At 30.4% G+C, this 14,197-nt stretch overlaps 1 protein-coding gene across 4 annotated transcripts in view; it reads right to left on the bottom strand.

Annotated features, from left to right (window-relative positions):
* Positions 1–14,197, bottom strand: part of Pli (E3 ubiquitin-protein ligase pellino) — a 120,072-nt gene that overhangs the window by 105,101 nt on the left and 774 nt on the right. The window contains exon 1 of one of the 4 annotated variants that reach the window (XM_076402462.1): positions 11,411–11,777. The exons of 2 other annotated variants lie outside the window; for them this stretch is intronic. In XM_076402462.1, the coding sequence (XP_076258577.1) occupies positions 11,411–11,421 (11 nt within the window). In that variant the 5' untranslated portion in view covers positions 11,422–11,777. Of the gene's footprint in view, positions 1–11,410; positions 11,778–14,197 lie in introns of those variants that run through there. One more of the 4 variants, XM_076402463.1, reaches the window with a different exon arrangement.

Below are 14,197 nucleotides of genomic sequence, written 5' to 3'. Positions count from 1 at the left end.
TTAACTCTTTATAAATTACGTTTCGCGTGTCACTGTTCTATCCGTTCAAATCTTCACGAAATATGACGGACTGCTTCGGTTTTATACCGATTTCACGTGATGATACCGTATTTCTTATTTCGTAAATATTTATCGCAATATTTCACAAGTTTTTGTTCTGTAAAAGGAAGTAACAATGCGTTTTGCTTGTCATTCTAAATGACGCCAGCTGAATACGTCTGTATAAACTTAAAAAGTTAATTTTTTGTTACGATTTGGATATTTTTAATCAAAAAGTACTTCTATCCTCACTCATCAAATGTTGAATAATGAATTTTGAATCATTTTAATAATTAATTAAATAAGAGACCATAATAAAAGACGATAACTATATATGAGACAACAAAAATGTCTTCTTTGTCTTGTTGACAGCAAACATTCAATTTTGAAGAGAATAATTAATACCGAAAAGTTTGAAGTGTATAACACAGTAGTCATCATAGTCAGTATCAGCACAGTAGTCTTGGAACCACTCCTGTATCTGTATCAACAATAAAAGAAACAGTACCTGGAACATTTATCGACGACATAGTTATCATGGCAAAAGATGTCTCTCTGTCTAAGGCTGTAGGAAAAGTACAAGTAACGAGCAACAAGATCTGCAAATAGATTATGTAGCGGCCTTGTATGTACAGACACTATTGTCTTAATAAACCACGTCGAGTTATAAAAAATAATCAAACAAATAGGTTTACGAGTTATTTTCATTTATTGTCCGAGACGATTAATTAACAATGTTTATCGCTACGTAACCCACGAAGAGCTGCACGATGACCTCGGAATCAAATGGATACACGAATTGATCCAAGATTTCGCCTTAAAATATGAAATAAGGTTGCTAAATCACAGCAACATGGAAGCAATACAGCTATTGGACAACGCGCTGGAAATCAGTACATAGAAGCGGACCAAACCACACGAACTTGTATAGTGCTTTAGCATAAGTAGTTTAATTTTAATTTGTGATAAATACATACTGATCTGTAACAGTCTTGTTCGTGTACTGATGCAACTACGACAGATCATTAGTGATAAATTAATTTAATTTTACTAAGCATATCTAACGTAAGATGCAATTAATAAAGAAAGTTGTACACCCAAATAACGACAAAGAATAACAAATTCTTGAAAAAATACTCCAAACTTCAAAAAAGAGATTGGATGAATGTTTTTTTTATCGTAAATTATTTTAGAAGCACTTATTTTACCTAAAATAAAAACCAGCAGAATAATTCTTTTCTTCTTACTCTGATAAACTTTGGAAACCAGATCGCAGCGGTTGAGCTTTATAAAATGTTTTTTGTAGCCCTTCAAATAATCCAAATAATCTAAGTAATTCGGTCTAGATAAAACTATCCCACTTAAGCGATAAAGTACTCGAATTACCAATAATCTGAAACCATATTGTGAAATCCCATAAATACCACTCTAGTTCAAAGGTATCAATTGTCACAATAACGAGTCAATAAAAGTTAATAAATCCTAACGTAAAATAAGGTTTTACATATAAACGATGCAAATGTATCAACAGTTTCGGTTTAAATACCTTAAGCTTTATAGTATCCAGACCGACAATTTTAGTACACAAGACGTACGGTGCATTTACCAGATGTTGCCTTAAATAAGTCCATAAAATAACTTGACACTTAACCCTAATTACATAAAAAGGTCGAACATAAAGATAATTAAAGGCTGGTGTAAGTAAAAAGCTGATAAGATGAAGTTAGTTATTAATTGAATAAATTACCTTAACACCTACGAAGAGCTAGAACTTGGAAAAAGCTTTCTACATTATTTGAAGTGGTACCTCATGGACTCTAATCTCCGTCCAGTTTCCGTTTTTTTATGTCCAACAAAATTATGTTTACCTTTGTTTAACCACCTCGATCTTGATCGTCCTGCTGTTATCCATCTTGTACGGGTGTTAACTTTCAAAATGTTGTCCGTTCTTAGCTATTACATTTTCCCATCTTTAAAACAGCTACAGAACTGTTCCATTGATGTGAAGTTATCTATTGTAATTTCCGATAAATTCTTGAAAGAAGAAAGGGAAGCCGCGTGAAAATTACAACAGGCAAGTGACAATATAAATAACTGGGCACAAGTATGAAAAATAAAAATTAACGAAAGTAAATTTGTACATGTGCAGTTTACGTATAAACAGACCGCACAAGCACCAATAACAATCAATAATATCATCATTCCATATAGCCAGAATGGTAAGAATTAACCTTGATGTAAAACCTTGCTAGAAGGAACTTATAAAATGAAAAGAAAATAAGGGAAATGTTTTGGTTAATTGGAAAAAAATCATAATTATCAGTACATAATACATTGTTATACAAACAAGTATTGAAACATATATATACGAAATTCAATTATAAGAATATTCCCCGAAAAGTAATGTAAATACAACACAAGTTGATGAGTGATAAAATACTTTTAATAAAAAAATTGAACCGACTTCAAAAAATAAATAAGGAAATCACTAATAAAAATTTTAAAAATGATCCAAGTTAGATTTTTAACACAAAACAAACATTTTAAAATAAAATATGTACATAATAATTGTTGTCATAACTAAATAAAAATAAACAAAAACCTTATATAAATTATCTACTACACATATTTTATATTCTACTATATACACATAATTTAGCTTAATACCTACCTAAACCTATTTATCTATTTACAATATTATTTAAACCAGTACCAACTGAACAGTTCGAAATCGGTGCCGAACCCAAACAGTTATATTAATTTAGATTTGTTTTGTTGCTAATTTAATTTTTTGTAAATGTCACAAAATTATATAATTATTTTTGTTTTGTTTGGGCTCGGAATTGGGATTTGACAAATGTTTAGCTAAACAACAACAAAAAGTTTATTGTCCCCGCCCGGGAATCGAACCCGCGGCCACCGTTTGGAAGCTAAACGCTTTAACCATTATACCACAGAAGTTGTGTACAATATTTCTACAACATATATGTTATAGTTTGTGCTTAAAAAGCAAACTGCTTCCAATTGGACCACCTAGGAAGTGCACTCTTTCGAACAAAAAAAGAATTGTCGGTCGATAATGGACGGAGAAATCGGCGAACATACATTTAAAAATATATATATATATATACAGCCAAACATAGAACGTCCTCCTTTTTCGAAATCGGTTAAAAAGTAATAACTAGCGTTGGGAACTATCGACTGAAAACAGTCGATAGTCGCAAAACAGTCGATAGTCAAAAAAATAGCGACTGAAAATAGTAATTACTATGAAAATATAAATATAATTTTCAAGGAAGTAGGATTACTTTTATACTGAATGTTCTGTGGATTTGTAAAAAAAAAGGAATAATAATACCACAAATGTTTTATCGTGTTTTAATATTAATTGCTATTTTTAAATAACATAGTATAATAAATATAAATAGTACTTGGAGTAATTACTCTTTCATTCTAGCCATTTTTTATCAAAATATCTTCAGATGTCAATACATTCTTGGCCAGTAGTTGTGACTTGAATTTCGAGTTGTTGAACTATATTTGTATTTTTTCAAGTTAGAATGGAAGGCACCTCTTTTGTGATAACTTTTTCTATCGCCTCAGCATTATTTGCAATACCTAATCCTGCTTTTTTTTAAATCTAGGATCTAAAAATGTGGATTTCCCGCATATCGTGTTCATTTAATTCGTGTTCATAAAATTGCCAGTCTTTTATTGACGACATCTAATAGACAATTTTGAAAAAAATTTCCCCATTTACTTGTTAAAAATCTGTCGAATGAACTGGTAGAACCGAAAATAGTAACTAAATGTAAACGACTGAAACAGTCGATAGTAAATAGTAATAAAATCAGTCGGACCGAAAATAGCGACTGAAACAGTCGATAGTAAAAAGTAGTCAATTACCAAACAGCCGATAGTCGATTTCAGTCGATTGTTCCCAACACTAGTAATAACAAATGGATAGAACAACTGAAACCAAGAGATCCATCTCTGTTTTAAGCTCTTCTTGAGAATTTAGAAACATTTAAACAAACAAAAAACTAACAAATGCGAAAAGAAATATCTGAACTCTGCGGAGAATGCAAAAATATATACAATACTTCATCAACACCAAAGTAAACATTCGGCACTGGCGTGTTTAAAGCTGCATTTCACAATACCCTTTTAGATTCGGAACGGTACAAATTGAGATCAGGTGTTCGAGCTCGGCCTGACCTAAATATCCGTCTATTCTTGAACTGGAGATCGCGACGCTTCCTCTTCCTTGATGCCTGCGCTACGCCTTTTTTTCCGAATCTTAAATGTTGCGAGACAGCGCCAATAAACCGTATTTTTAGTTAAACCAGAGCGGCATTCGGATAATTGGATAATTAAAGTTAACTAGAGTCGAGCGGTCCTGCACACGGGCCGTCATTATAAAATTTGATATTTTATGGCAAATAGCAGCGACGGATTAAAAGCCATTACGCGACGACAGATTTACGTCGGTTTAATAGTTTCATGCGACAAAGCTTTTTTTTAAATAAAAGGCTTCCTGAACATAAGGTCATATTTCCGATAAGCTTTTAATGAATATTTTTTGTCACATAAAAGGTCAATTGAAAAGTCTCCGGCCTACCATATTATTTTGGCAAATTTAGTTTTTTTTATAACTCCTTTCAAGGGTGATACACTGATTATAGCGACCCTCCAACTTTTCGATACCATTTTTGTATTTCTCCCGCAACACTAAAAAAATATATGAAGCTTATAGCAACAAACCTCAGAATTCCTCGTGAATTGAAGGAATGCTGCGTCAACAGGTTGTTTTTTGGTACAAAAAGTGGCGATTTTTCTGAGTATGTGTGAAAAATGCAGATAAAATAGAACATATTTTTTTATTTATGTTTCAAATGTTTATGCTTTTGTCTATTAGAGAGATTGTGGATTGCTAAGAGAATAATAATTTAAAAAAATTATATTTAATTAATATCTCTATTTTTTGAGTCACCCTGTACATTCCCTGGAGACATTTTCTGCGTTAGCATTTCTTGTCCTGTTCTGTCTCTTTTCGTCAATTGATTTCTAGAATTGTGCGTTTAAATCGATATGGTCAATGGGAAAAGCCCACGAAAAAAATATATGTTTCTATTTTATCTTGTATATAAAGTGCCTTCGACACCGAAAGGAAATACCGAGAAAAGGGGCGTTTTTAAGGGTCTTTCGACTTTCCGATACTAAACTGTGCATGAAATACCGCCCCAGATATCGATGCTGAAAGGTGCGGAAATTTACCTGTTTTTAACATCTGTTGTGTGAGGAGGGTTCTGTTATATATTATTTTTGTGTAGTTATATCTAAGGACATCTATATTAAAGATGTTGTACATATACCAGACTGTTCAACAAGTTTGCTGAAATATTCGAGAAAGGGAAATTAAAAAGCTGTCGTAAAGATTACTCAATTCATAACATGTTACATAAATCCAATCAAACCTAATAATTTGGCCACCCACACAATTCGTGAAATAATGCCCTAGCAGTGTTTTTCAGCTTTGTAAGCACTTAACGAAATCTAAATTATTTTCTGTAAACTATTTATAAACAAATCTTAAAATATAAGACATATGTGAACATTATGTTGAAAACAATGAAAAATATATTCGTAAAAACCATAAGACAAAAGGTTATGTCTCACCAAGCAAACAAAATCAGTCTCAAGATACTGAAAGGGGCATAGTTCTTGGAACCCTCCGTACGAAACCCTGAAGGGCATTTAAAGCACAGAACAAGTGGTAATGTGCATACCAAATGTTACCAAGGGTGCGTGTGCTGCACCCTCCCAGGTTAAATAGAACGACATGCGGTCTTGCATTGGAAATCCATTCATTTCTATTGATATTCTTCGGCCTTAACGGCTGGGTAACCCGGCAATATCGTACACAAGAGGATCGGTGACAAATAATAAGAGGGAAAAAATTAAGAAATATCCCCTCCGACCTTTATTTGAATTAGTTGTAAGCTCGTGATATTCAGTGGGGTGAAAGAGATTAAAATTTAATTATCTGGAAAACAGTAAATATTCAACGTTGATCTCTAAAAGTGCTAGATTAAAATAAGCCTGTTGGCTATCGAGTCCTTATAATATCAAGTTTTAAGTACTCCGAGTTAAACAGAAAATATAATATATAATAAAAAATAATAAACAGGTATAGATAAATTAAATTGAAAAATACTTTTCTTAAAACTAATGACAATCACTAATAATGAAAAAAAATTTTTGTTACTATTTATTATAGCAATCTAATAAATTAACTAATAACACTAATAAGATATTCTACGACGCTTTGGGCTTAATCAGATGTAGTAGAAAATAATTAAAGCTTCGGAAAGTGATCTAGCATCTCGCATACAGACTTGATTTGATACCACGCCATAAAAACGTGAACATGTTTTATTCAGTCAAATGAGGAAGACGAGCTATTATGGGCCACATCAAGGAACTACAGGAAACCAAAGAACAGTCCAGAAAGTGACAGTCCAGAGATATATTCGGGTAGGTAACAGAATAACAGAGTAAGAGTCGGAGGGGTCTGAATTAATTATCTATAGGGATGCGGAACGACTGAGTGCCGAGATAAATGGGATCAATTTTTCCGCTACTGCATATTTGACAAGATCAAAGCATATTAGATTCCACAATTCCAACGTTCATTATTCGGTTGCTTCTAAGAAACTTTGAAAGTTTAATTTTTATATTAACATTGGTCGAAAAACACCAATTTACAATAATGATAACGATTAAAACAGTAAACAGGAAACAAAATTATCAACTTAATTTAAATAATATCATCTTTATCAACTATTAAAAATGTAAAATAATGTGATCTACATTATCGTAAACTCATTGCTTATGCATTAATTGTTTAGTTAATTCTTCAGACTCTTCACTTCCTTGAGACAATTTAATATAGTGTAGGACTAAATAAATACCTAGATTTATTACTCTAAAAACATCATATTTTTCACTTTCATGCTTCCAAAGTTCAGTAATTCAAAGCAAACTAATAAATCAATCTGCGTTCCTTGATTTAACCAGTTTTCTTTTCTTATAAAAACACTAATACTGTTAATTCTTTCAAATTTCATAGTTACATAAGTTATTGCTGATTAAATAATATAGCAAAGCAATATAGATATTAAAAAGTATATAAAAAAGACTAGTCAAATAATCTCAATTCCAAAAGTAACACCGTAAAATATATTTCCCTTTTAATGGTTCTGTTACTGATTAGAACCTTCCTACAAATCAACTAAAAAGTCCCCAGGTATCTGTCTTGACAATATCGTTTTTTAATTCCTCGTATTTGTTGTAAATCTAATATGGATTCGAAACAAAATAAATAGGTAAGTTTATTTCTTCAGCCACGTTTATAACACAACGAAACCGTTTATAAAACCATAAATGTAATGGTTATCACCCAAATTGGGTAACAATATAAAAACAAATACAGCTAAAAAAATATTTGATAAAAATTAATAAAAAAATACAGATGAATATAATTAAAAACATCTAAATATCAATACCGAGAATATGGTCTGATACTTTTGTGGAGAAATTAGGAATTAATGGTGATAAAAGTAATCGATGATATATTGCTGGTGACAAATAATAGGAGAGAAAAAATTAAGAAATATCCCCTCCGACCTTTGTTTGAATTAGTTGTAAGCTCGTGTTATTCAGTGGGGTGAAAGAGATTAAAATTTAATTATCTGGAAAAGAGTAAATATTCTACGTTAATCTCTGAAAGTGCTAGAAAATAAGTCTGTTGGTTGAGTCCTGATAATATCAAATTTTAAGTTCTCCGAGTTTTTAAAATAATAAATTATAATAATACTTTTCTTAAAACTAATGACAATTACTAATAACGAAAAAAAATTTTTGTTACTATTTATTATAGCAATCTAATAAATTAACTAATAACACTAATAAGATATTCTACGACGCTTTGGGCTTAATCAGATGTAGTAGAAAATAATTAAAGCTTCGGAAAGTGAACTAGCATCTCGCGTACAGACTTGATTTGATACTACGCCATAAAAACGTGAACATGTTTTATTCAGTCAAATGAAGAAGGTGAGCTATTATGGGCCACATCAAGGAACTACAGGAAACCAAAGAACAAGTGACAGTCCAGAGATATATTCGGGTAGGTAACAGAATAACAGAGTAAGAGTCGGGAGGTCTGAATTAATTATCTATAGGGATGCGGAACGACCGAGTCCCGAGATGAATGGGATCAATTTTTCCGCTACTGCATATTTGACAAGGTCCAAGAATATTAAATTACACGATTCATTATTCGGTTGTTTCTAAGAAGCTATGAAAGTTTAATTTTTGTATTAACATTGGTCGGAAAATACCAATTTACAGTCATGATAACGAATAAAACAGTAAACCGCAAACAAAATTATCAACTTAATTTAAATAATATCATCTTTATCTATACAATAATTATTAAAAAAGCAAAATAATGCGACCTACATTATCGTAAACTCATTGTTTATGCTATAATTTTTTAGTTAATTCTTCAGACTCTTCAGTTCTTAGAGGCAACTTAATATAGTGTAGGAATAAATAAATACCCAAACTTAATACTCGAAAAACATCACATTTTTCACATTCACGGTTCAAAAGCTAAGTTCAGTAATTCAAAGCAATCCAATAAATCAATCTGTTGTTTGATTTAATCAATTGTTTTCTTATAAAAACAATCACTAATATTATTTCATTTTTTCAAGTTTCCTACTTACATAAGTTATTGCTAATTAAATAATTAGAATAGAAAAAGTTTCCAAGTATCTGTCCTGACAATATGGTTCTTTCAATTCTTCGTATTTTTTTGCAAATCTAATATGGATTCGAAACACTGTTACGAAAAAATCCAAAAAATGTGAAGTAGTGCCAATCTCGAGAATGTTTATAACACAACGAAACGGTTTATAAAAAAAAATTAATGGTATCATCTAAATTGAGTAACAATATAAAAACAAATACAGCTAGAAAAATATTTGATAAAAATTTATCCAAAAATAGAGATGTACATAATCAAAAAGATCTAAATATCAATACCAAGAAAAATGATCTGATACTTTTGTGGAGAAATTAAGAATTAATGGTGATAAAAGCAAGCAATGATATATTGCTGGTGACAATAAAAAGTCCTAATACAAAATCCATTCCACAAGAATAGTCTGATAAACAGTTAGTTGTTGACCACTTGCAGTCATTTATAATCAATTGTATATTTGAAATATTATCTTAGTTGAAACAATACAAATATTGATTAATCTAACCGAGACAGGCTGATATTTCTTGAGGGATTCTATTTTAGATGGATGTGGGAAAACGACCTAAGAGATTAGGGGGGACATTTCCGGAGGGAGAGACTAGTCATATTTGAAGTCAATGCATTTCCAAATAGATTCCAGATGAATGACTCATACTTCTATTGTGTTTATGATTAGATTAGAAAGCAAAGAGAAAAGGTCATCAAGTCATGTGACTTGTGAAATATATCTTCTGAACACTTATATCTTTTAACAATAATTGTTAAACGTTGCTTTATTATTGATATTAATGTGATAATAAATATATCTTCTAGTGACATCATCTAGCTGTATATACAAGTTTGATACTAAGTAAGTCTATTTTTATTTTCACAAACTTGTGTACAAATGCTAAAAATCTAAAAACTGTATAGAATTTAATTTAACGATGTGATTTTAACAGGCTGGAGTTATCTGATACAGATCTAACACCAGCATAAAAGTAGTACTTCGTACTAGAGAGAAAAAATAACTTCGAAAGGCAGATACATTGAATAGCCACTAGCCAGTTACCGATATTCATCTTGACAATAATGTTAAGAATAAATAATTTTACATTTTTATATATATCTAAACTTTATAAAACCCACCCTGTATTATTATATAATTTATATTCTAAAAGTTGTATGTTCTCAAAACAACAATTACTACAATACACTACTAATAAGACTCTTAATAAAGACTATTCTTAATTAAAAACCTTTATAACTAACATGATTTATGTTATAACAGTAAAATATTGTGTATATTTAATTATTCAAAACAAAACCTTTCGAACAATTCATTTTTTCATTCATTTATTTAATTTTTTAATGATTATTAATTTAATAGCAAAAACAATTGAAACAGTGACCATAGCTTACAGCTCTATTGTTTGAAATCCCCTGATTTAAAAACATCAGAGGTCTTGGTCAATATATTGTACATATTTACAAAAAGTAAATCAAACCTTTCGAACATTCAAATTAGTTATTAAGTAAACTTATTTTGGGTTAACAGAATGTGCAACAACCAACATTGTTTCTATATTTCTATTGTTTTTGAACATACCACTTTGAATTTAAAGAATCTATTATAATTGAGCGTTTAATTATTCATTTTCATGGCAACTTTAACCATTGCTTAATTCTCGCTAAATGTTGTAAGAGCAACAACAATCAAACGCAATATCCGAGCATTTGGTTCACTAATATGGCTTAACAGACGTTTCATAACGCCAAGACAATACCCAGTATAGTTTGTCTCGCCAGTTTATTTAGTCTGTTTAAGATAAATCCTTTACAAATTGGAATTAGCCCATTAAAGGCACCATAAATCATCTGCAGGCCTTATACATCACACAATGAGTAAGAATAGGTTAGGATTTAAACAATTATCAAATTATTAACTTGGTTTCTGTTTATTATAGACTCCTATTTCCTATTTTTATTATTTCTCTTCAAATTCTTCCAAAAAATAATATTTATCTGAAAATAATGAGAATATAAAACCATCTAAAATGAAAACAAAACTAAAAATGTCCAAAAGAACGATAATAATATTATATTTACAAAATTTAATCTAGTCATCATGAAGCCGAAAAATCGTTAAGCAACTATTACTTAAGAAGGTACTTCAAGGACACACATAATTCAAACGAAAAATCATCAACTATATATTATTAATGTTCATCACCACACTCACTTTTACACGTTAAATTTAGTGACTACTCTTTCTTGAAATAATGTTAATCATATATGTTCTTTGGTAGAACTAAGCAATTCTATATACTTGTTATAGATTATAATTTTAATAAATATGAATAACAAATAAGTCTAACCAATTATGTCGGGAAATAACAAGACTTAATGAGATTAAGTCTTACGTTTTCTTGTACTTCTTGAAAGCAAAATTCACGACAAATATACCAGCTGATCATCTCAACATGTAAAATATCCCAAGATCTTTTGAAGGGTGAGATTCATGGAAACAAAAAACATATGGGAAACATCGATACCAACCTTTTAACCATGTCTGAAGCCGTCTTAAACAGTTTGGAAACAGTTGCTGAGGTCACTACAAACACGAAAATAATATACAACTAATTCCCACAGGCTTTACTGGATGAAATAATATCGAGAGTCTTCTGTTGTTTACTCAAATAATGCATAGCTGAGGTACACTAACACAAAAACAAAACACTCGTGAATATTGTGGATTTGAATAGTTACACGTCTAACCGGCGAGCAGTTAATTTTTAAAAACGGGATTTAACACTTCGAGTTTACAGAAATGTACTGATTTCCTTATCGCACCACCACCAGCTAACTTTGGAAAAACACGGACTTCTGAACAATGGCGCATATGGCAATGGCGCCGATGTCAGATGGAGGTAGGCAACATTGCCAATTCTTCTGTGTATTTTTTTAAATTTGTCTTCAGCTCGCTAACAGGCATATAACCATTAGATGTATAAATAGGTATTAAACTATAGATACTTATAATTGAATAAAAACGTCGGGTATATTTCGTTTTACTGTTAAACGTCAACAGAGAATAACTGGTTGCCTAAAGGCAATAATTATTAAATTAACTTATCAAAATTCAAATAAAATTTGAGCAAAATTGTTACAAACATATTAATATATTTTAAAGTAATTTAAATTTATAGTCCAACCATTCCAAAAGAATGAGGTATTTTTAAATATAGAGTTTAATTCCCTAAAAACAGTTCTTATTTTCATAAGCAAGAAAAAAACGATTCTGAAATCTATGCCGTTTATTGTTTATTTAGACGTAAATAGTGAATAAATAGTTTAAATATTTTGCATATTATAAAAATTTAATTTTGAAATAATTTTGTAATCATATTAATGTCAAAGTTATGTCAGTGAGCTTCCTCATTTATATATGATAATATTGAAATGCCAACATATTTTTTCTTCATTTAAAACAAAACAAATTAAAAACGATCAAAATACTATTTAAGCGACATTTTATTTCTTTATATTAAATGCTGCTAAGAAAAGTGGCAATATGTTATGGTTTCGACCATGTAAAAACGGTATTTCCCATACATTTGACAAATGAATCCCTATATAAGCGCCTACTACATTTATCGATTTGTTTTTAATAATTACAAACTGAAAGTTATTATCAATGGTTATTTATTTAGCTGCAATAGCAAATTAGCGAATTAAATTTCTCTTAATAGTATTTGGTATCCATTAACATCTGTATCATTAATCATATAATTATCATCAAGGATAACAATCATGCTTCATTTTCATTCTGAGAATGTTGATGATGTTAAAATGGAAAAAGCATTTCCTTACTTACCCTTCTGTGCTCACATTAATGTTAATATCTATGTTCTTTATGATAAACAGCTACTAGTAAATATTATTATTGAGCCATTGACATTTACTTACATATATGAAAAATATTGATGTATTTGGGCAGGGCTTTGATCTAAAAATGATAAGGCTGAAATATAGCAACTATCGATCATATGTTGCCAGAATCATTAGAGCCATACGCTACATCTACCGGACTTAGCATCTTCCGATTATCATTTACTAAAGTCGATGTCACATGTTGCGGCTATAACGCGCTTATTATGGCCACTTTTAGGAAACTATTTGATAATCTAAAAGATATATGATTGTGTTGACGAGAAGACTACCTTACTACCAGAAACAAAAAGGTACAAATACTACCAGAAAAGGAAAATAAACGGTCATTATACCAACAAAAACGCGGAAAAGCTAACTTTGAAAGATAACAACACTCGATTATCCGTTGCAAGAGTCACTAGAGCCACTCGCTACATTTGCTGGTCTTGAGACCTTCTGATTACATTTGTTCCAGTCTTCGTTGCATAGTGCGGCAAAACGCGCTTTTCATGTCCACTTTTAGGAAACTATTTGTCCATCCAAAGTCAAGTTCCTGGCTAATCCAAATACTATCACAAAAATGACAATAAGTACTAACCACGCATCAGTGCCACATTAGCTTATAATCAAATTAAGCAATTGCTTAGAGCATCACGTCTTGAGAGCTGGGGGTTGCTTCAGAAACAATAAAAAAATATTTGTACATGAAAGGTCATAGTAGTTTACTATAGATAAATGGGGCATTATAGAGGGGGATTATATATAGATTTGGGGTTATGAAAAACCTTAAAATTAGTTGTCGACCCAAAAATAATATTATCCAGTTTATTTATTCATTCTAAGCACACGTTAATAATTATTAAACATAAAATATTTTCAAAGATATATAAACTATATCAAATCTAAGTATATTCACCCTAATCTGGACACTCGTAAATATTGCAAATATTAAAATCACAGATCATATGGAGCGCATGAACACGTTCTACAATCATTGGAAGAAGCCGGTTAACAACGGATAATAATAAATATTTTTAAGCAACCTTGCCTATTATAATAAAACTGTTATAAAAAAAAACTAATTCGATAATGTAAACTGTTATTAGGTACCAAACTAATTACACACATTTAAAACAAGTACTAACATAATCCTAGTAGCTATTTAAACAAAAATAATGAGTATGAAAAGTGACAGCACTACTATTCGTATAAATTATATATGTCTTAAAATGAATTTTGTCAAATATAACCTCAAACCATAGCTTTCATAACCTTGCAAACTAATATATATGAATTTAACTAATAAAACTTTATTTCAATTAATTTAATTTAAATAGATCTTAAAAAAAGTATTTAAATTTTCTCTAAAACATACGACAAACCTGCAAACCTAAAAATATTACTCGGAACACT

Source organism: Rhynchophorus ferrugineus, unplaced genomic scaffold (genome assembly GCF_030347505.1).
Source record: "Rhynchophorus ferrugineus isolate W39M unplaced genomic scaffold, kcgeb_rfMv2 rfM4, whole genome shotgun sequence".
NCBI classification, from domain to species: Eukaryota; Metazoa; Arthropoda; class Insecta; order Coleoptera; family Curculionidae; genus Rhynchophorus; species Rhynchophorus ferrugineus.
This window is presented reverse-complemented; position numbering and strand designations above follow the sequence as displayed.